The sequence below is a fragment of the Corvus cornix genome, chromosome 7 (genome assembly GCF_000738735.6).
Source record: "Corvus cornix cornix isolate S_Up_H32 chromosome 7, ASM73873v5, whole genome shotgun sequence".
Classification (NCBI taxonomy): domain Eukaryota; kingdom Metazoa; phylum Chordata; class Aves; order Passeriformes; family Corvidae; genus Corvus; species Corvus cornix.
Window position 1 is genome coordinate 25617571 of NC_046337.1, and position 24061 is coordinate 25641631.

The 24061-nt window shown below is 40.5% G+C and overlaps 1 protein-coding gene across 4 annotated transcripts in view; it reads left to right on the plus strand.

Moving 5' to 3' along the window:
• Positions 1-5321: 5321 nt before the first annotated feature.
• PARD3B (par-3 family cell polarity regulator beta) overlaps positions 5322-24061 on the plus strand; it is a 402302-nt gene continuing 383562 nt past the window's right edge. For 2 of the 4 annotated variants that reach the window (XM_039554936.1, XM_039554938.1), the window contains exon 1: positions 5324-5492. In XM_039554936.1, the coding sequence (XP_039410870.1) occupies positions 5373-5492 (120 nt within the window). In that variant the 5' untranslated portion in view covers positions 5324-5372. Of the gene's footprint in view, positions 5493-24061 lie in introns of all 4 variants that reach the window. The other 2 variants (XM_039554939.1, XM_039554937.1) reach the window with 2 other exon arrangements.

Consider the following 24061-nt stretch of genomic DNA (forward strand, 5'->3'; position numbering starts at 1 on the left):
ACATTCAGTAAGTAGCAAACAAATACATTTTACTGTGTTACCAGAAAAAAAAGTCTGAAAAATCACAAACCAGGTCTCCAAGGATTATGAGATTGATTTAAATGATAAAGTTTTTTTATTTTCTTTTCATCTGGTTCAACTTTATCTCCAAATCTATTCCAGTCTCTGAAACCCAGGAACAAAACATACCTGCAATAATAACTTCTTAAGGCTCTTTTAGGACTTTTTCAAGTTCCTGGACTCAGATTGATTCTAGTCCTCTTACATGGTTTATTAATGACAGAAAAGAGGCTGAGCCAATAGTGCTCTAGGAGCATCTTCTTTGGCAACCCTGGCTACTGATGTCAAATAGTTAAATGCTTAATGGGTGATGGTGTAGGAAGGAGACACTGCTCAGAGCCAAAAATGAAAGGTCAACACTTGTGTTGTCTTGTTAGCAGCAAAACCAGGAAAATTTCCTTTGTGTTTTTAAGCACGTTGCTTAACCAGTCCATGTCTGCTGGCACAGTGATTGCAAATGTTCACTGACAATTGCTGATTGTTTTGGGATCTTTAGACAAAGCCTCACAGATATGAAAACAAAATGCTGATTATCCTTATTGCAATTTCCAGTTATAGCAGAGAAAGTGTAAGAGCCATTCAACTTAGAAAAATATGATTTCAGAAGTTTTAAATTCTACTCCTCTGGCTGGCACTGTGCTAATGCAGCGCCACTGAGGGAATGAATGGCCAGTAGAGAGGGCAGGGATGTTACTGGGGCTGCATTACTGGTACAGCGTCTGCCCAGCAGGAAACTGCCAACAGTACCAATGTGAGCTGGATCGGGCACGGAGCTGTGACCCCACTGCTGTCCTGTGAAACACCACGGGTCAGATGGGAGCCCTGTGCTTTCACATGGAGGGCTGACCCAGCAGAAGGGATGACATTGTAAAGTGAGCTTATACCTGGTCAGCACCTTGTGTGGTGGCTGTAGAGTTTCCCATTCAGTGCTCAGGAACTGAGTGTACAGATCTGACAGCCCACAGCCTGTGTGGAGAGAGCCAGAGGGGATATCAGACCACTCAGTTATAGGACAAACTCACATGAAAAGTTCAACAGATTAGCTAAGGCAGTCATTTGGGCAAAGAACTTACTGTGGTTGATGAAAGTGGAGGTCTTGTCCCCGCCCCTTCCTGCTCCCAGCTGTTGGGCCCTGCCCTTGTCCTTTAGCATGCTGTGGGATGTGTCAGAACCTTCCCTGCGTGACCTTTGCTTGCCAACAAAGCAGAAAACAATGTTTTCCTTTTTCCTGTGTTAGTTTTCTACCACACTGATGCACTGAAATGGCTCATGGAGATAGCCAAGAAGCATCAGGTGGGAAAGGATGATGGAAAGGGAGGAAGGCAAGAGTAGTAATCCTCAGTGACAGTGAGCTGTTAAACCTGCTCATGCCTTCTCATGAAACTGATACCTGAATGTTATGAATATTATCTCATGGATATGTATTTGTGTCTGAAACTCATAACCAGGCTGCCTGCAAAGTACTGTTACCTGATATAAATCAAAAGAAAAAGGCTGCTGTCTTGCTGTGCCATGTTCTCCCTCGGGCAAGCACAGGCTTTAAACCCCATTATAGAACTGAGTTCTGATTTCTCCTGATTTTCTGGTTTCTGCAAACTGATTTGGATGAAAGATAATCTGGCAAAAAAATTAATTTCCACAGCATCTCATTGCACAGACCTACAACTGTGCATGCTGGCACGCGAAAGGGAATGGATGGGAACAAACAGCTGGAGCCAGGAGGGAGCAGAAGTCCTCCTCTGGGGGGCAAAGCCAGTTTATGCTGCTTACAGCGTTAGCTGGATGATGATCTACTTCAAATGAAATATGGTTTAGATTTCTGTCACAGAACCAAGCAGGCAGCTCCTCTTAAATGCACAAAGTATAGTAAAAACAAGACCTCATTATTAGTCAGGTTTAAAAGTTGCTGTACTTTACTCCGAGTAAGTTTAAATTGGACATAAGGATGAGATATTGATGACCTGGGTCTTAGAGGTTTTGTGTGCCCAACAAAAAGAGGTGTATGTGACGCTGCAGCTGCTTTGGGATTTGAAAGCCTACAGTTCACAGAGGTTCATAAGGTTTTTTTTTCCAGGAAAGTAATTTTGGTCATAATTCCTGATGATCTCATTCAGAAGCAAATGATGTAGAGATCTGATAAGCAAAAATTACCCTCATCTCTCTTTCACCCTAGTGCAACTCACACTGTAGTTTCTTAAGAAGTGTTTTCTTTGAATTCCAGTTCAACCCTCATGATCCTCCCATACCTGGCTTCTTAGCTGTGCCAATATGACAGCTTTTTTTGTCACACTGTTACCTGCATAGGAGGATCTCACTTTTGGAAAAGTGCACCTCATCCCTTAGAAAAAAAACCTCATGATTGCCAGCTCTGATAGAAGAAAGGGCTTTTTTCAGAAAGTTGTGCAGACTGAAGTCATGGAGATAGTTACAGGTAAAACCTTGATATGTAGGTGTTGTTACCAGATGGCTTCAAAGACTTTCAGACTGCTTCAACATAAACAAATGTGTAGTTCACCCAGAACACAATAATGTCTTATTAGCAATACCATGCATAACTTTCAAACAAACACTGGCAGACAGTAAACACACTGGTGATTCCTCTGCAACCTTTCCTCACTCCCCCTTGTTGATGCGTGATAATTAAATCAAATAATTAAATCTCAGTTTCTGTAAGCAGCCACATTTAAAGACAACCTTTTATTTCCTTTCTTTCCAGAACAGCTATAGGTCGTTTTAGTCCAATCATAGACACTGAAACCTGCTGCTTATGCCTCAGATATGGTGTTGGGGAAAAAATTGTTTTACTTTTTTTCAGACATATCAGTTGGTCTAACACACTTTCTCTGTCAACAAGCTCTATCCAAGTGCAGTTGCAGTGTATATCACCTGCACTTTTCAGAACTTGAGAAGAAAGAAAATCATACCACGTTTTTTCCTCAGTGTGTCAGACTTGCTTATAAACAGAGAGGGAGAAAGGGAGAAAGAAAGAGAAAGAGAAGCCTTTACATTCACATTCACTTATTAACCTAAGTAATCAAAACCATACAAGCACAGGGACCCAAGCTTCCCACCAGCACATCAGCAGCTGAACTAGAGGAGTGCCCTGATCTGCTCTTGCCTCCTGCTCCTGCTGATTCAGCTCTGACACTGCTGTGTGAGACTGCTCCCCCTTATCATTTCTCAGGAGCAAAGAAAGGTGTGAAGAGCTGTTGCTCCCTATCCCAGGTACCCCTGTTGCTCCCTCCTTACAAAGCTCCCTCCTTTCAGAAGAACTTGCTAGGAGTTATATCAAACATTCCCTTTTTTTCCTCCTTGATTATTTTTGATGTGAATCACTTTTGTAGCCTATCTGACTTGCTGGTCCTTCCAGCAGTTGGCAGGAATGCTCATTTAGCAAGACGAGTGCTTTACAATGGTGCTGACCTACAAGAAACCATTGAGCTCTGCTCTGTATTGGGAGCCAGCAGTGAGCTGGCTTGGGGCTCAGCTGGCAGGGACACAGTGGTGTGTCTGAAATGACCACACGGGAACCTTTCAGCTGACTCCAGGGAACCTTTCAGCTGCCCCCAGCACTGTTCTAGCCGCTCTGGAGGTGTTTCTGTCCTGCAAGCTGTGCTACCTTACCCACAGTGTTTTCTGAAGAAATAGAACATTCTTGTTTCTTTGTATTGCTTCTTTGCTCCTGGAGGGAAAAAGAAAGTAATTTTTCTACGGCTCAAAGCATATGGGACGCACATTTGTTCACTTGCACATGCAAACACACGTACACATCCAGGGAAAGCAATTCTATATAAGGCTTAATAGGTTATTTCCCTGTGATTTCCTCTGAAATGCTGCAGGCTGGTGGCAGACACTTCTCGATTTGAAAAGGCAAGGAGGAACTGTTTACCACCTGCATCAGTCCCACACGCCACTTGTGCCTGCTCCTAAGGAACCAGGATGAACTTTCCGCTTGCTGAAGTTTATGTGGCTCTGTCCTCATCTCATCTCAAAACTTCTCTGTTCACTTTAACCTTCAGCTTATGCTGGTCTGGCCCACTTCCACTGCAACATCTCTGGTACTGTCATTTGGTTACATCACTCAGTACACGGCTTGGACTGCCTATTTGAATGCTAATGTGAACTGGTGGGGCAGTTTTACTGCAGCAATAGTCCCCTTGTGATGTGTGATGTCATGCTGTGGTTTAGAGGTATTTTTATACTGCCTTTGCTTTGCAGTGATTTTCAGTAATACACATCTCTGTGTGTAGATTGATCTGTTATGACTGTAATGGTATTGAGTATTTGCACAATGTTGTATGTGGTCTAGTGGTAGGTAAGATGCAGGGAGCACTACCTGGTTACCAAATGGTACAGAAAAGTGCACTTTGCAGAATAGCAGGTGTTTGGGGAGTGCTGCAGAGCCTCACATCCCGTTGTGCAGGTTGTGTGGCTTCGCTGTACCATGGCTTGAAGGGTAGGGGCTGTCACTGTATTGTGGTGATGGGCTTCTCTGTGTGTTGCTGTATCCTGTAGATTAGATGTGGTGCTTGGGAGCGCCTGCGGGTCAATGTGTGATGTGGCAAAGTGTGTGTGAAGTCTCGTGTCAGTCTCTGTAGGTAGGGGTGGGCAGCAGTGTGCAGGTGTTTCCCAGGTTCGTAGGGCAAGGGCTGTGCTGTGGCCCTGCTCGTTGCGCCACGGTGCAGGTTGGGCACAATTTCTCTCTTAGGCATATTTTGTGTGCCACAGGGCCTGTTCGATGCGCGAGGGGAGCTCTGTGCCTACCGCGGTACAGCCCAGCGCCGTGCTGGCGGGAGGGCTGCTCACCCTGCCGGGCACACAACTCTCCGTGCCCCGCGGAGCCCTGCGCTCCAGCGTCAGCGTTTCACGCCGGTGGCTGCTGGCGCGGACGGGCTGGGTGCTGCGGTGCGGGTGCACCCTGGATGCCCGCGCCGCACAGCGCGCGCGCGGGGAACACCCAGCCTCCGGCCGCACGGGGACGGCACCGCCACCCAGGGCGCTGACCCGCGGCCCCTTTAAGCCCGGCCCGGCGCTCCGTGCCCCGGGCGAGCGCCGCCACCGCCCGCGGCCGCCCCGCCCGGCCCGGCCCGGCCCGCGCCTCCCGGAGCGCCGCGCGGGGCGGGGCGGGCACGGCGGAAGGAGAGGCCGCGGCCGGGCCTCGCTGCCGGCGCTGCCCGCGCTCTGAGGCGCAGCCCCGCGGGAAGCACCTGCCGCCCGCCCCCGTGGGGCTGCCGAGCCGCACCTGCCGGCGCCGCCGGGCCGGGCCGGGCGCCGTTCGTGGGCGGGCAGGGCGGGCATGGCGGCGCGCTGAGATGAAAGTGACCGTGTGCTTCGGGCGGACCGGGATCGTGGTGCCCTGCAAGGACGGGCAGCTCCGTGTGCGGGACCTGACCCAGCAGGCGTTGCAGCGCTACCGCAAGGCCCAGGAGAAGGTGAGGGGCGGCCGGGCCGTGCGAGGAGCCGGCCCGGGGTGAAGGGCGGCCGGGGGGAAGGCCCGGGGCCGGCGCGGGGGGCGGCCGGGCTGAAGGGCGCCGAGGGGCGGGTGGGCTGCCGGGCCCTGCGGCCCACGGGCACGGTCCCCCTGCCTGAGTGCCTCTGCCAGGTACTTTGCGTGAGCAGCTGATGCCGGCGGGCTGGGAGCCTGTCCCGCTCAGCTGCCCAGCCAGCATGGCTGTTGGCGCTGTGCGTGTTGACTAACAAACTTGAAACAGACGCGAGCGTAACAATAAGTTAATTTCTTTCAAGCTTGTGTTTTCTGGCATCAGCTGCTCAGTAAGGTGCTATCTGCATGGGAAGGTGATTTCCTTTACATGAAAGGAGCTCTAAGTTTTTCTTTGGTTGTACCTAATTGAGCATAAAAATATTTTTTCTTTTTTCCTCTAAGAGGCAGGTGCTGAAGGCTAATGGGGTACTGTTCAGTACTGATGAAAGGTCTAGTGTTGCAAATACTGCTTTGTGAAAGAGGTTCCAGTTACAAGCCCTGAATTAAGGGCTTGCAGGATTGTTCATCTTCCTAAGACGTCTGAGTAAAAAGTACAGCCAACATCTTATGGGATTTGTTTTGTGACATGTGCTAGTTTCTTATGGGCCCAGTCAATTGTTTCATATCCTGAATGCAAAACTCGAGGTAAATTCTTGTTCTTGCAGGTTTAGTTTGAGAGAAACTTGCTACTGATGCGTTAAATACATCATGACCAGCTGAGACTGCTCTAGTAGAGATTGCTGTGGTCTCCATGTTGATCCTTCTGAGCAAGTGTTACGCTTTAACCTGCCTTAAGACACAAAGAGCTTGACAAATATTTTGTATGAAAAGTCTTTTTTCCTAATGGTGTTGTCAGTGTGTAATAACTACAAAATGTTTATCGAATTCCTGGTACTGTTAGAGCCAACAGTCAGTGAGATCTTTTGCACTGAAGTATAGTTCAAGGTACTAAAATATGTCTTCAAGAGAGGGGTTTCGTCAGAAACAAAATTACTTTCAGCTGTGTTGAATTTAGAAATTTACAAATTGATTTCAGCTTTGATTTGTGCTTATGATGACGTTGGAATTAGTTTCACGATGATGGTTTAAAGGTGGCCTAAAAAGCCTTTGTATAAGTATTTCAAATCCCTTTCCTTCTCTACTCTTTATTTACTTTTTTTCATTCCTTTAGAAAGGAGTAGAAGGGTGCCTGCTTTTCTAGGTGAAGCCCTGACTGTTCTAGAAGGCTCAATAAGCAATTATGGGATAGAAATTCCAACAGTGTGAGAAAGCTTCAGATAAATGCCAGACACTCAAGGTGTGCTACAGCTCTCATGAATTTGTAACCAATTTGCTATTAAAGTAGTATCTAAAGAAAAAAAAAATTATGCCTAGCAACCATCTCCCATGTGCCCTTCAGCATGAGGTCAAAATCATCAGCCTTCTTTATAGAACAGCCAGAGGCCAGAGTCCATGTTTCTGACCTTGTAGTCCATGTTTTTGACCTTGTATTTCTTCCTTTGCAAATAAGCTTTTTTTTGGACTTATTTCCTTATAGAAATGTTGAGTTTCTTATTCTGCATCATAGGTGGACAAAGTGGGTACAGGCCAGTTTGTTCAAAAATTGCTCATCACCTTGAGTAATGGAGCTTCAGAGCTAGAGTTTATACAAGGATGTGTAAAGAGGCAGAGTGGGGGAGCAGCCTAAGGACTTGAAAAGCAGAACAGGTTTTCATTCAAGTCTCTAAAATAAAGTTTTATGCCCTGTGCATCCTCTCTCCCTCCCCCCATTCACTAGAAATGTAAACAGTTCTGTTGTAGTGCTTTGATTAGCTAGCTTCCAATCTACAAAGTTTGCAGTGCAACTGGCCCAAAAGATACATTTCTTCTTATCTTGACAAGCATCATTCAGCATTAGATTGCTTTCCCGGGGGAAAATTTGGGGTTGGTAAAATAGATCATACAGATGTCTCAATTAATTTTATTACCTTTTGGAGTACTTTTTGTCTGACGTAACATGATTGATTGGGTGTTTTGCCACTTTCCTTCTATTGACTCTTTCTAAAATTAACTTTCTTAAAAGAATGTAAAATCTTACTGGGAATGGGATTATCTCAAAATAATCAGCAGCTAAAATGTGCTGTGAGGTGTGCACATAAACAGGTTTGTGCTAAAGATAACGGAATATTTGGTTTTCTTTTCAAAATATTTAGAATGTTTGGAATACTTTCTGTGACAGAATGCTGCTCTTTCTGTTGGAATGTTAAGTGTTTTTTTGTAAGTTTTTTTTTGAAGTGGTAAAATCTTTTAAAAGAACTAAGTGGAAAATTGTGTTGTTAAAGTGCCTGAAGTATTTGGAGAGAGGAGGAGAATTGATACAAGGAATATCTTTCATAGTTGTAGAAGGGAAAATGAAAAAAGTAGCTAGGATAGAAGCTTTAGGAACTTTTTATTAGTTATGGTACTGTCAAATATCACAGAAATGTTTGAGAGGCTCTGCATTTTGGGAGTTGTTCTGGGAGTCTGGTTTTGCTATTACACTACAGTCACTTGTCTGGTAAAGGGGAAGATACAAGATTAGAGTATTAATTAATGTATATTGTAAAATATTTGAATATATGTATACAAATAAAAATTTTTGAATTGATTTAAACTCCTTTGCACTTCTTTATACTTGTAATGAGAGAAAAGTTGATGCAGTAAATAATTAAGTCTCTTGTTTCTGTGAGACTTTTGGTAGACAGCTGAGAACTCGGTGGGCAGTTGCTTATTGTAGCCTCCTGTGTTTCCTTAGCCAATTTGATTTGGTTTCTTGACTGGGCTGTGCTGGCATGGTTTGGTCATGAAGGCTCAGTTGCCTCAGTTCATGAAGTTGTTTCTTGACTGAACCAAAACACTGGGCCAATTTCAGTTGAGAAATCAGTAATTACTTTTTGATGCTACTCAGTTTAGTGGCTTTTAGAGGTACTTTTGTAGTTCTGAATGGGCAGATCCTGTCTGATTCACTGGAGGATACAATAACTCTCTGGACTTAAGAACTTTGTATTACAGTATCAATGAAGAGATTTCTGTGGTCTGGGTTTTGTGATGTGAATAGTCGTAGATGTTTAAGAAATTTTTTTGTTGTTCAGCTGCTTTGTGAGAATTGTAAATAATTTTTCACACGGTCATCTCAGAAAGTGACTTGATTGTCAGTAGAATGAAGTTTGTTGGAAATCTTGTGACTCAGGATCTGCTCTTGTTGCCGCTTAGTAATGTACATTTAAGGCTTCTTGCTGACAGGTAGATACAGTAGGATTAATGATTCCTTATCGTCAGCCCAGTCCCTAACTTGATATTTTGGTGCCTTGGGGAGCAGTTGTGTGTCATCTGTTGCATTTAGGATTCTTTGCTTGAGTGAGAACAGATGTACTGCAAAACAGTTGAGTTGCTGTGCCTGATACTGTGTGTGCTTCTCTGCAGCTGTAAGACATAGCTTTGGATGCAGGACAAGGTACCTTGTTGATTGTTTTCCAGTCAAGTGTCAGAGACCTTTTTTTTTTTTCCCCTCCCCTGAGTATATGAATGAGAGGGAAAAAGAGGGGTTCTGGCTCAGCATGGAAGGGTTTCACGTGCTCTTGTGATATTGTCTGGATTTGCATGGTCCTGTTGAAAGCAATTCCTTACAATGCACGTGAGGCTAAATGCACCCAGGGTACATGCACTGTTGTGTTCACATCTCTCCCCTTGGAAATGCTGTTCCCCCGTGTTTGAGGCAACAACAGTTGAATTACCAGCTTTGTAGTAGAGCCCTTGCCTCAGCTGGAGATCCTTGCTTGCTGTCTCAGAGGTCTTGAATGTTGTTGGTACAGAAAGTGATGTCTGCCCAGGGAAATGAGACTAGCAAGTGAAATCCACAGTGACTTTCCTTTAAGCTGCAGTGAAACTTTTCTGAGGAAAATGTGTAAAACATCTTGCTGCTCCAGATGTTCTTTATCTCTCTGGAGGAGCCAGGGATGGGGAAGTGGTGGTTATTGTCTATGTATTCATTTCCTCATGTTTGCATACATGGCACTTACCTGGATGGCTTGACTGAAGTGACTGCTTTAGCGATCTGAAGTCTTGTTCATGGAAGCCAGATGAATGGGTGGGATATGGAAGTCATGTAGCAAAATTAATAAGCACTGCAATTTGTGGTTTAAAATTTGTCATTTTAAGCACAGTTAAGTCCTTGAGTGGCTCACTCAGCAGCCTTTGTGGGCCTCCTTTAGGAATGCTGATAGAGACAGTCAAATATTAGTTGCCCTGTCTCCCAGGAACTTGATCTCCACTTGTAACAGACGTTAGAATGTGTCTTTCCATTCATGAGAACATACAGAGGCCAGCAGTTAATCCTGGAATGGTAATGAGAATTTTGATTGGCAGTCAGACTGAGCAGGAAACAGTAAGGTAGTAGGTTAGTTCAAGAATGGTGTGGTTTTGATTAGAATGAGTAAAAGTGAGTGGTTTGGGTTGTATTGATGATCTTTCTTAAATTAGGTGCATTTAAAGAGCTAATTCTGCAGGTTGATTGTTTATATAATTTTGTGAGTCCTACTAATAAAATACTTTCTCAGTTTCTTTCTGCTTTTGCTTGCTGACCACATGACAATTAGTGTTCTAGAATTAGGTATTGCTGTTGTAAATCAGCCAGCAAACAGAAGGAGAACTAAATGTTCTTGTAGTTTCTCTAAATACATTTGGGATAGGGAGAATGACAATTTATTTTGATTAAACTCTATGCTTACAAAAGATGTTTGCAAAACCAGAAGACTTCTTCCGAAGATAAATGTGAAAAGTTTTGAAATAAATCCTTTTTTATGACCTTTTCTGTTCTGGGCAAATTTTAAGTATTTAATCCTTTATAAAGGCAGAGTAATTGAGTTGTATTTGTGTGGCACTTGTGTGCTTTTGTCTTGGACCTGGTCTCTAGGTTTGATACTTTTTCCTTATCCCAGTTTGTCTTAGTTTATTTTATTTTTTTGCCCTAATAGGGATGGGGTAAATCCATAATCTTTTTTTTACCAAAAACAATTCTAAGTTCTGTCTTCAAGTAGATTTTTTTGCTAGGAATTATTTTAACTATTAATTCCCATATTTTTCTTAGTATGCTTAAGCAGCTACAGAATGCTAATGACCTTATACGCTGTTTTGGCAACTGATATATTTCAAGGAACAGCTTGGTTATCATTTCTGCATTCAGCCTTTGGAGCTGTCCGCTATGATACTGTACTAGAAAATGAGAATATAACTTGATACACTGCTTTCCCGTTACTAGTGTATGAGTTCGAGTAACTGACTCATTTATAGGAACACAGGCTATATGAATAGGGGAAGTAAAGAAAATGGAAGGAGACATATGATTTCAGAAACTGCTTATTGACTTAAAAACTCTAGTGGTGATATTTCAGTGAGATTGGAGACATCTTTCAAGTGGCAGAACTTTGGGTCCCGTAAAAAATTTTCTGGATTGCTTTTACAGTGACCCAGGAAAAACTGAGAGTTAAAAAGTGCCTGCTGTTTAATCACTTCTGTATAAAACCTCTGCTGCTGTGTTGTATCATAGCCACTGGTGTTGAGGTAATGAGATTTTTGGTAGATTTTCAGGCTCCTTTTCTCTTTCCTCACAAGTGTTTACAATCTATACAGAAAAACTGCCATTGAACTTAGACTTGTCATAGAAAATGCCTTCTATGACATAATGTATTTATGTAACATAAAAAAAAAATTGGGATCTCCTTTTTCCTTATGAGAAGTTGACTACTGCCAGCAATAGGCTTTTGGCTGAATGTTGAGTTACCTGATGTTAATGCGTTTCAGGGGAGCTCAGCTGAAGGGTAGAGCTGGATAAAACTGGTGGAAATTCAATAGGCAAAATGAGAGTAACCTGTCCTGGAAATACTGCAGGTCAGACTTCAGTGTATGTGATAATACTGAGTGTCCTTTTTTTTTTTTCCTCCCAGATCATATTTATCAAGTTCTGAGTACTATTCAGTTGTTATTAATTAAGAGACAGCAAGGCCTTGTGTAGTAACTGAATGTTAAATCAGTCATAGGAGGAAACCATTAAAGAGCAGTACAGAGTTCTCAGTAGTGACTGCTTGCTGTTGCTCTTTGCCAAGTTGAAGATGATCTCTGAGTAGACTTGCAGGAATTTGTGAAGAAGGAATTTAAACCTTAAATGGTATTTCTGGCATGGAATGGAACTGGGAGGTGCTTTTGCTTGCTGCATAAAATGCAGTTTTAATGGGGGTTTTTTTTGCTTAAGTATCTGAAAACGGAGGGTGGTGTTTGACTCATATTTTCTGAAAAACAGTGTTTTTATTTTAACAGATATAGATTTTAATTATTTGGGCATGATGTTTTATGTTGTGTGACTATACTTTCCTCCTTACTCATTCAGTGTGATAGGTCAGTTGAATTGCAACATACTGTGCTGTCTGGCATCCTGCTACTGAAGCAGCAGATTTCCTCCCCTGTTGAGCAGAACATTCTTTAGGCTTTCCTAATGATTCAAATGTCAGAACTGCAGCTTTCCTAGGCATGAAGACCTATTACTTCATTATTGTAAACTCCCTCTAACCCCCTATAAAGATGCCTATATTCCATCCTTAATGAATATGATACCACTAAAGGTCTTGAGCAATTAGTATCATTGAAAACAGATTCTGCTTTATATTTTTATATTCCATTCTTGCATCTTGCTTATGCATAAGTATATACACATTTTATGTCAGGGAACTGACTGAACAGAAATGACAGGCTCATGTGAATGGCTTATTGAAAGAAATTGTCTTGTAAATTCCACTGAACTAGAGAGTCCCCTGAATACCTTGAGAAACGGAGAAAGCTGCTTCGTGTGAGAAATTTAGAAAATCACCATGTTACAAGAACTTTTGGAAAAAAAAGCTTATGCAGTATTTGTGTAATATTGTCATTAATAAAAGCATTTTTTTGTTCCCCTCAGGTTATATGTTGTTGTGGTAGTTCCGTAAGCCTTATCATCAGTACTTTATTACTTCTATAGGATTACTTCAATAACTTTTTTGTAAAGGAAACTTAGTGTTATAAGAAATTACTGTTTGCACTGGATAGGACTTTTTTTGACTGTTTTCCTCATTTTAAAGAGAATGTATGTAAGACTTGATTTTTGTAAATGTTTGGGGTTCTTTTTCCCTTTATGCCTAATCATTGTGCTATAGACACCTCTATTAAAGGAACTGTTGTAATGTTTTAATGTAATCAGAATGTCTCTGCCTTCCCAGTGTAAGCCTGTAATTGTTCTGTCACCAGTAGGTACATCCATTCAGAACTGATGACTTGGCTTTGTTGTGGCAGGTGCCACAGCACTGCTCCAGTGCTCAACTTGCTCTTGGGAATGCTTCTGAATTGGGAGGCTCAGACAAGCTGCTCCTTGGTTTCACGAGAATGCACTGGCAGCATTTGTTGCCACAGGGAGACTTCTTACCTCAGTGTTTTCCTTTATTGGTTGTTATGTGTATGAAAAAGAAAACTACAGAGTGCTTGAATGAACATGCTTCTTATAGCCTATAATAAGGATACCGTTGGAATGAAGAGTAGACAGGGAGGAAGATGGATGATTGTACTCTTACAGAGACTGATTATTTGGAATCAAAGAATGCAGTCTGATGGGTAGAAGCTAACAGCTGGCACTGGATTCCCTCTTTTTCCTGGCTAGGGATTTGACCTCAAAGATGAAGCTCCATCAAGCCAAATGGTTTTGCAGTACAGCTTATCTGATAGAACAGAATGTTTTTCAGATTACCAATAAAATATTACCTATTGGCGAATCATAATACACACCCTCCCTATCATTTTCCTTTACAAAAATGCAGTAATTTCTCAATCAGTAGAAGAAAATGGAATGCTTAGAGAAGAAATAGATGTAATCCCAAGAAACAGAGACCTGCATTCCTTAAAAATTGTGTGGCTTTATTTTTTTACCTTGACTAATCAGTTTCTTTACTCATATCTCTTTCCTAAAACCTTGAAAGACCTTCACATTGTTGTAGAAGATACTATCTCTTTCTCATCAATCGAGCAACAGCTGAGTTGGTCTTCACTGGCAAAACTAAACATTTAAATTATAGATTTTCTGAGAGGAGAAAAAAAATCTTTTCTATAATCATCTCCTGTACATTGAGTGCCAATGTACAGGTCAACTAAGAGCAGTTCCAGCTCAAAAGAAGTTAGAATCCAGCAGGTCTCTGTTTGGACCTCTGAAGGAGAGACAAGTCATAAATCCTGATGGGTTAATACCAAGTATATGGTGTATTTCTTCTGTATCCAAACTCTGGAGCACCCACCTGTAGACCATCTTAAAATTAAGGATTATTTCTTATCATTTGGACATGGATTTATGCTTTCTTATTACCTGTGAGAAGTACTGGTAAAATAGTTAAGTGTTTTCACATTTCCTTGAAAGCTGCCATTACAAGGTTCTGTCCATCCAGTAAATACGTGGGTGATGTGCAGGGGATCTGCCTGATCTTCATGTGATAATCTGCTGCAGAAGGGGACAGGCTGAAAAGATGCTTGTACCTGCTCTGCAGCTTGTCCTCTTGGCGGGCGTGCCTGGCGGACAGGCAGACTTCAATTTGTCTTTATAAATTTTGATGGTGTCCATCATAAGGTAGCTCCCTATTTATGTTTCTCCTCAAACTAGAAGTTTTGAGGGCATGTAGTCTTTCCTAGCTTTTGTTTATATTTTTTGTTAGTCTTGCAATGCTGGATGTCATTAATGGTGGTAAGGCCAGAATTTCATGTTGAAGATTTGGGGTATAATTCCATCATTTTTCTATGTTTTAAGGAGTTTTACTACTGCTGAATGTAGGCACCATTCATTTCAGTTCCTATAGGTCAGGCATTTTTTTTGTTGAATGCAGTTCATAGTGGTGCAGTTTGCCTGCTGTAACCTTTGCCCAAAATGATGATGATATTTTTTTTTTTTAAATCTTCTGTGATACTCATTTGGTGGATAGTATTTAGAAAGCTTTCCACTAGCATTCTCTTCTTGCCAATTCTTATTTCTGAGCACAAGCCAGAAGTGAAACCAGAATACAAATTTAAAGCTCTGAAGACTTATCTGTTATTGGAAGTGTTGGCTGCAGGCTGCTTTGGATACAGACCTTTAGTAAGTGATGAGTTTCATGAATAAAGAAGATAGTGACCTGGAACTCTGCTTAACTAACTTCCTCCAGAGCTTGTCAGAATTCCTGTGCCATCTCACCCTGCTTCTCCTGCCTGCTGGTCAGTTGCAGAATATCCTTCCAATGGATTCCTGGTTGAGCAGCATTAAAATTCTCTCTCTTCCACCTGCAGCTTTTTCTGTAAGGGTTTCTTAACTATTTCAGTAAAGATTTTGATGGAGGAATTTCATCTTTACTATCTCACTGTGTTTTCATTTTTTTTTTGATCAGTCCTAGACGTTAAATACAAGGGCAGGACAGAAGTACAGTGGTACATAAGTAGAGTTAAGCAATAAAGAAAGCTCCTTGTGACAGTGTGTCTGTAGCTCTTCTAGAAACAGAAGTAATTCAGGGGTTCTGCAAATCTGACCAAGGTGGTGTTGCTGTTTTGCAGCAGTTTAAGCCTAGAATGGCTCACTTTTACCCTTTCTCTTTCACAGGTAGTAAGGGCTGTGCAGCTGTCCAGTGAAAACTGTGCCTTGCTCTATCCAGGGCAAAACCAAGTGACTTCCTCTAGCTTGTGTCATACTTCATCATCTGTAAACTGGATGATGGTGCTGCATCTCACCTGTACATATCTTTAAACTGAAACAAGCTTCTGCTTTTAAAATAGTCCTGAAATCTTCAATTCACTGCTTATGTTATTTCTCTAATGAAGTTTTATTTTCATTATCTTGATTTTTATTTGAACTGTGAGTTAGTCTCCATGAAAGCCTGTATGGAAACCAGAAGTCATACAGAATTTTTTTTTGCTGAGTAAAGACTCCAGAGGGCTTGCCTTTGAAAGAAAACCCTGCAGTATTTGTTAAGCTTGCAGGGAAAAAAAAAATGAGGCAAGTATCATATTCATCAGTCAAATGTTTATATATTGTGAACTCTATGAAATGCTGTTTGCCTCCAAATCACATTCCTTCCACTCAGACTGAATTAAAAGGTTATTTGCTGTAACAATGTTTTTTGTTAAGGTATAATGATTTTTTTGAATAAATAAAATAATTGGCTGCAGTAGGGGGTTGTCAGCAATCTATTAGATTATTTTTACAAGGTAGTTTATTTCATACTGAGTGTAGTTAATTTGTGGAAATATCTGGTCTGTTCTAGTGTGTAAAAAATGTGGCATACTTCGCTTTGACTCCGACTTTAATTGTATTTTCTTTAGGTTACTCACTCTACTGAGATTTCTATAGAAATTCTGTCTTTTTCTCTAGGTTTCCCCCCCTTCCCCTCCCCATTCTATAGTATAGGTTATAACTATATAAATATATTTATAAATATATTTCTGAATATACTTATATTTATACAAAAATATATAAATATATAAGTATACTAATATATAAAGTTTACTTAATTCGCATATTTTTCAAAAGTCTGTTTCTCACAGTTGCCTTATTTAACAGATAAGTTGTGTTTTTTTTTTTTTAGTAATGTTGTAAATTTGACTGTCATCTTCTGTTACTGGCACCTCTCAACCTGTTCTTTGTCTGCTCAAAGAATAGAACATTGGAGAGGAGATTGCTTTCTTCAGTTGAATCTTCCCATCTCTCGTGTAGGGTGGAAAGACTTGCTGAAGTTTTTCAAGGATAGAAGGGAGTTAACATGCTCAGCTCCCACAGAATTAGGCTCATTTGAAAAACTGAGCTGCTGCCAATTCACAATTAGTTTTCCCCTGCTGGCTGTAATGAATGTATCCTGAACAAATGTTTCAGGAGTTCCTGGCATTATAAGCTACAAAAAGAAAACTCCCTGAAGAAGAGCTGGAAACCTGAAATAGTTGTTTTGGGTGACAGAAAGGAGAAGGTTCATTGACATTTCAACATTGTGCATAGAGAAAGACCAGCATTTGCATAGTAGTAGTCATGATGCAGGTGTTGTTTAGATTGTAATAAAAAAGGAGGATGCATTTTTTTGAGGGAAAAAAAAAGTATGTGTGTGTGGAAAAAAATAATTTAACATTAGGGCTTGTTCTGTCAGTGATAAATTATGACTCTTCTGTGTGAGGCAAGAAGATTTGCACTTAGAAATCCAGAGAAGTCTCCTGTATTAATGTTTCAGGAGCAGTTATTTGGATAGCTCTCATTCAGCTGCTGACTGATGAGAAGTACTAACGTTACCTGAAAAACCCTCGTGGAGTTCACTGACTTTGTGAAGAGCAAAATTAAGAGTTAATTTTTGCTCTAAATACTCAACATATCTCAGAAATGCTTAGAAGAACACTCATGACCTGTGCATTTTAACTATATTACTTCTGAGGGTGTTTTCCTCCTTGTCATTACTGTTGTGTTCAATTGACTTACTTTTTCAAGCTGTGAACAGAACAGAATTACTCTAAACACTTCTCCTTTTCACACACTTCCACTTTGAGTAAGATGAATCGGAGTATGCCTGTGTTGGCCCCTTAATCCGTGAGTTTGGAAAATGTCGGTTTAGGCCATTTTCCATTTAAATTGACTTTTTTGTCTTGTGGGGGAGTAATTGCTGCAAGTCAGAATGTGAAAGGAGTAAGTAGATGGTTTGCTTTTGTACATTCAGGGTGCTTTTTTCTTGTCAGACCTTTCATGTATTATTAAAAATTTAGTGCTAAAAGGTGGACTGCATTCTCCTCTGGTCATCCTGGGTCTCTGGTAGCTGTCCTTGCAGTGTGATTTTTTTGTTTATTTTTCTGCAGCAATATTCACTACCATTTAACTCTGAATAGTGTCTGGATACATACTTTGGTTGTGTTTATTTATAGATCAGGAATTTTGCAGTTACGTATTATATTCTTTCTTGCCTGGAATAACAAAATATATATTAATTGCTGTCATCATTTTATTAGATAAGCCATATTCAAAGACGCTAGGAAAACACTAGGTAGATTTTTTGGTAGCTTCATATGTTCCAAATATAGAGTACATCTGGCAGTATGCACATATTGTTTGTCCTGGTGTGGCACAACTGTCTTTCTGAATGCAGTGAAAGTGGAGGAGTCTGGCTTATTGTTCGTAGTGCAGTTCGTTAATGGCTGTAGATGGGAAATGAGCATCTAACTAAATGGTCATGGTCAACCTCTGACTCTTGCCTTAAGGCTTTGAGAATAGACAATATGAAAAAAACCCTGTCTTCTTTCCAGATGGCTGAATGCTTGATGTGTCTTTATGTTTAGCTGTCATTCAAATGTGAATGCTGTGGTGATTATAAGTGTCTTCCATTTTTCTGGTTTGAAATGATCCCTTTTATGCATTGTGTGTTTAGAGATTAACTATTTGGCTTATCAATATGGATTTTAGAGCAAAAAACCCCCCAACTTGATCGTGTAGCAAAATCCAGGATGCTCCTGTTCATAAGCAGACTTGATAGTGCAGGTCTTGGTTCCACATGACATGATGCAGACCAAAGTAGTTTTGAAATAGGTTGTAGAGGACTATTAACATTCTGCAAAATGTTGTTGTTTCAGTTTTGAATCATCTTGTATGTGGTAAGTTTCATATTAGTGATTTTTGTAAGTGAAAAAAATAGTTTTCTGCCATGTGGGAAGAAAAAGTTCGATGAAGGAGGCTTTGTGGGATGGAGTTTCTTTAAATTGGGAAGAAAGAGGCTTGATTTAATTTTTAAATGGTGAGTTTGAATCATGTATTTTCATGGTGGTTTTAGTTAAGTATATGAGTTCATATTGAAAGATACAAGCTACAGTTTAATGATCAAACTGTTAAATACTGTTGTAAGCTGAAGCACACTTAATAGATTTTCAGGCTGTTTTCCTTGGAGTTTTTTTGTGTGTTTTTGTTTTTGAGCCTAACTTCATAGTTAGTGTAAAAGATACCTTTAATAATGCAGCCAAAGCTATTGCAGGTTCAGTAGGAGTCCAAATCACTTACTTTGTGACCATTAGACCAGCAAATGCTGATGTTATAATTTTTTTCTATTAACTGGCAGTGGCTGTGTCCTTATGTAGTAGCCATTTAAAGAGAATCAACTGCTTCATTGCATGTGCTGGTTTCCTTTTCAGGCACTGCATATAGTGATAAAATTTAGTGGAAGTAGATCCAATTACTTTGCTGAAAAGCCTTCAGTATCTTGTGACTGAACTTGTCAGTGACTGGCTCTCTACCTGTTCTTGTGTGTGAGAGTTGGGAACTCTCTTAATGAGAAGGGAACTGTTACTCTGCAAGTCCTATTGACAGTGCATTGTGCGAAAACATTCCTATAACGTGGTTAGTGTTTAGCGTTCTTGTCAATAATGGCTATGTTATGGCCACTTTGCTGTAGACATTTTCAGTAGATCTTTGCTTAATTTTACTTCGTAAAATTACATGGTGCTTGAGCATGGCATAATATGTGGAACTAATGTATGTGGGTACAGTTCTGGAGCCCAAAGAAAGAATGAGGTAGCTGACTGAAAAGTAAATTGGACTCATCTATATCAGTGATGGATGGCATCAAGGTGCAAATGAAAATGAAGGTTGTAATGGCATCTCAGGACTGATGCAAAATATATGCAAATACAGCATTTAAACAAGTTTGCTTACCAGCTGTTTTCATTCTGACTTTATTGTGGGGTTGTACTGGCTGGATTAAATTTGTGTAAGTGGTGTTTGTTTCCATGTGGCCCCCTTGCAAGCTGTGGGTTGGAGAAAGTTGCTACAAAACAGTAACTGGAACATGTGTTTCAGGTGTCATTTTCCACATTTGGGCTGAATGTCTTACTTGCCTTACTTAGATCTACCTGTTTGTTAGTTGTTTTGTGGTGACTTTGATGCTACCTTCTCTTTTCCTCTTAAATCTCTGGAGATGTTTCTTCCCAACTCCTTTGTGATTCTGTTTTCCTGAAGACACTCAGAGTAGCAGGAGAAAGCAGTTCTTTTTGCTCTTTGGGATAAAGGGCAGGGCAGGGAGAACCCTTATGCACACTAGTGGTATTAAATTTCAATGAAAAAGTGAATAATCTCACTCTTCACTGTTTCCTCTCTGGCCAAAATCCACTTAATGAGTTGAGGCTAGGCATATGGCATCAAGTTTTGTTGATGTGTTAATTCTGGCATGTTCTGTATTTCAGTCAGGTGAAGGTGGAAGTTGTTCTCAGGAGCCTTGTTTGGGTTTCATCCAGTTCCATCACTTGGCTCTGGCAATATCTTTAAAGGTAGAGGTTGTTTCAGCTGTTCACCAGGTATGTTTGCTGTATCTTGGAAGTCAAATACTAAAGCTTATCAGCATTGTACTGTGATGATATAAATTTTATTAATATAGCACAAAATATGAGAGATTATATAATTCCCGCAGTGTAATATTAAGATGCTGAATGTTTGTATTACTTTTTAAACTTCCTGATTATTTTCTTCCGAACAATAGCCAGAACCACTGAAGCTGGCTAGGCTTTATAGAATTAGGCAGTGGTTGACTGTTAGTTGTGCCTTCAGAATATTATTGACCCAGTTGTTTTTTCTCCTGAGAAGTAAAGGGAGGAGAGAAGCTGCTTAATTTAGTGTTTCACATGAGAACAAAATAGGTTACAGCATCATCTAGTACAGACCTGCAAACCTTGTTCCAACAGCTGTACCTTTGTTTCCCTCCCTGCATACTCGATTTCGAGTCTATTACTTTCCACTGCCACCTTTTCTCTTTTTTTTTTCTTTTTTTTTTTTTTTTTCCTTTTTGCTTTCATTTGCAATGAACTTACTCCTGCCTCAAAGGGACTCTTCTTACATCTTCAAATACTTCTGATGCTTTGGTTATTTAAAACTACCCTGGCTGTCTCAGCATCTTTGTAGCATTGGGCCTATGATTGTCCCTTATGGCTTGATTTTGGGAGCACAGTCACTGAATGTACTGTGAAAGGTCATGTATCTTCTCTGAGTGCGGAAAGAGACCCCTTTAAGGTCCACACTTAACACCTCTCTAAGGAGAGCAATGAACTGTGCCTGCTAGGAGGTTGTCAGAGAGCATGGAGAGAGTTGATTGAGGGTGATATGGGCAGTGGCACCGGTGGGAATTGGTGGCATTTCTGAAATGCACCAGCTTTGGACATGTGAGAAGGGAGTGGTGGTCTGGGCTCTGACTGGTCCTACTGACACTGCAAGTCTGGCAGTCTTTGGCAGTATTCCTCCCCAGTCTCTGGTTGGTGGTTGATTCATGCAGGAAATGGGGTGGTACTGCGGCAGAAAAGTCTTACTGTTCTCTGAGGAATTCCAAAAGCATCTAATGGCTTTCTATGAGGAATTAAGGATATGCTCCTATAGTTTACTGCAATTTTTTTCTCACTTGAGCTTTATCTAAAGCTCAGTTTATGTTAAAGTTTGACAGGATTCCAGCATGCTTGATCTGCATTGTCTTACAGGCATTTGTATTCAGTTTTGTTTAGAGACTGGTGTTACTCAATCACATCTTTGAAGCTCCCAGCTGCTTCTGATAAGCAGTCCTGTGTCAGCTGCAAATGCATTAATCACTTTATCAAAGAAAGGCCCAGCAGTTGTAAACAAAACAATCTTAGATGGTTTCTGGATGCCGGACTGAAGGGCTGGCTGCCCTTGTAGATGTGAACCATTTATCATTTTTTGTTGAAGATCTGGTATACTTCAGTGCTGAGTTTGTCACAAACTTGAGTTGTGTTAATTTACAGCCAGCCTCATTTTTATCTGTAGCTCTATTGAATGATTCAAATTTAAGGCATCATCAGTTTTTATTGGCAAAATAACAGCATTGTTCACTCACTTGACCTGGACTTTACTTTTGAAATATACTACTCTGAGACACATTTTACGTTTTTTCCCCCTCTCATTTCTATGTGAAAAATGTGTGACAGTTTGAAGGAGTAGCTTTATAGTTCTGTCTGCTCGCTTAATGTTGGATTTTAAGAAATCACAGGTGTGGTCCTTAGCCCCCACAGTGTTACCTTTAGGTAATCAAACAAAAAGCCAGACTCAATGCTAATTAATTACTTGCCAGGTGCCTGAAGCTGGGTAGCAGTTTGCTTATTAGCATAACAATACTAATATACTACAACTCTGAATGTTGTAGATAATACTTGACATGGAGGATTTGGGATTTGAACGGTAAGGTTTAAGATGTTACAGAATTATTTGAGATGTTTTGTTCTGTAACTGTTGTGTTAATTTGCACAAGGTTGAGTCTTTTGTTGAAGCAGTCTAATCTAATGGACTTGAAGAGCTAAAGGATATTCTTAGTTTATAACTGAAGATCAGGTTACACTTATATTCTTACATTTGTGTGATTAGCTTGGATTCAGTGCCTGGCATACAGTGGGCTCCAGTTTTAACCGAGGCTTTGAAGGGGGGGGGGTTTTGCTAGTTGTTACAAGTGCAGTGTGTAGACCACTGTCTAAATGTGTATCTCCAGGTTTCTTTGTAAAACCAAAACAGGTGTACTTGGTCTTCACTGAAACGGTCTTCTTAAACGATGGAGTGTAGTGTAAAGGTGGGCTATGTGATCCTCTACTGATGTATTCTCTGCATTATATTTTATTCAGATAATATTCAGACAGCTGTATTCATAGAGTGGTTTTTCATTCACATTCAAATAGAGTATGAAATCAGAATTTTCTTATTTTTGAAGGGTTTTAGTGCTGCAGATAAAGTAAAAGTTGGAATGTTAGTTGAAATAATCTGGGTCATTTTGGATTTATGTATCTGTGCTCTGACAAATCGATAATTCCATGATAGTGAGATATCAGCAGCTTTTTCTGTTTTCCTCCTCAGCCTGAATATGGGAGATGGGTATGTTTTCTCCCTGCATATTCAACTGTCAGGATAAGCCAACTCTCTCTTCTTTCTGCTTTCTGATTACAGTGAAGTACATTCCCTGCCATGAGAAAAATGAAGACTTTATTATTAGTACATAGTCCTGGTAATTTCTCAAAACATAATAATTTAAAGATGGCTAAAGGACAAGAAATTTTCTAGTTCCTCTTTGCCAACAATGTCTCTGAGGGACATAAGAGACTCACTGTCCTACAGTGTGCAAGTGTCCAGTGACTCAAGTGCAACAAACCTATTCACTGTGCTCCCCTTGGTTTATAACCTATGTGAAGGACTTTCACTGTGTTTATGTTCTGTGGTTTGTCTACTAGGATCTCAGGCAAGGATCTTCATATTCAAATGTGATCTGGGACATTTTTAATAAATGAAACTGTGTGTATAGCCTGTGTGCCGGGTTGCTTGTAGCTCACGTCTTCACCTTGAGAGCTCTCTGATGTCTAAGCCCATCTTGCTGTAACAAGGTGGCTGTTATAACTAGTAACTGTTCGGGTTTCTGTCTAGCCAAGGAAAACAGAATGTGTTAACTACATGAAAATGAATCAGAGAAGGAAAAAAGTGCAAGAATGGAAGAAGGATGAGTTTCATACCTCCAAAATGAAGTTTGGTATATGGTGGTGTGAAGAGAACAGGTGAAGACAGAAAGAAGTGATGATCAGTCCTTGCTGTTGTATTTTGACTACTGATCATGATAATACCTAGTCCTGTTAATTTCTCAGAGCATAATAATTTGAAGATGGATAAAGATCAAGAAATAGTCTAGGTCCCTCTGGTGACTAGGGATTGACTAATGTGCTTTGGACCATTTAGTGTGTCAAAGATAAAGTTGATGGTGAGCTGTACTTGTGCTGTTAACCTCATTCCAAAGGCTGAAAAGAAGCTGTGCTTTTTAATTGTTGACTGTGCCTAGGAAGAGCAAGAGAAGATTTTTCTGCTTTTTTCTGGATGGGTAACAGATTGTTTTTGTCACAAATCTGTGGTAGTCCACAGGCTTCAAGCATGAATTGCTTGGTTGTCTTTTTTGTGCTCTTTCCATCCTTAAGAGCCAGCCAGCAAGGCAGTGTGACCAGACTGAGCAAAAACTGCAAGCGTACTAAGATAAACCCAAACTTTCTGACAAAGATAAATGTTTCTCTACTGACCTGATCTGATTAGTTCCCCTTTTGACATCAGGTTTTTAGCACCTTCAAAGACAGAAACTTTTAAAATTGAATATTTAAAGTGATCTGATGTAAGTTACTGTTTTTTTTCAGGACTCCTTTCCTACTTTGTACCATTTGCCTGTATCACATCTAATTGGGATTTGAAAAAAAGGTGCTTGAGAGAAGAATATGTTCTCCATAACTAGTATTAAAAGATAAAGTGAATGAATCTGAACAAAAATTTAGTATGTGTGCAAATACATAGAATGAAATAGAATTTTTTAATAGCTTGTTTACAAGGAATAGTTTCTTCTACTATAGTTTGAAAAGAGATCTTTCTAAACAGCAAAAGAAATCGTGCTGTTTTGAAGAAAATAATCTTTAATTCAACTCGTACTCGAACATTTAATTTATTCCTTTTAGGAG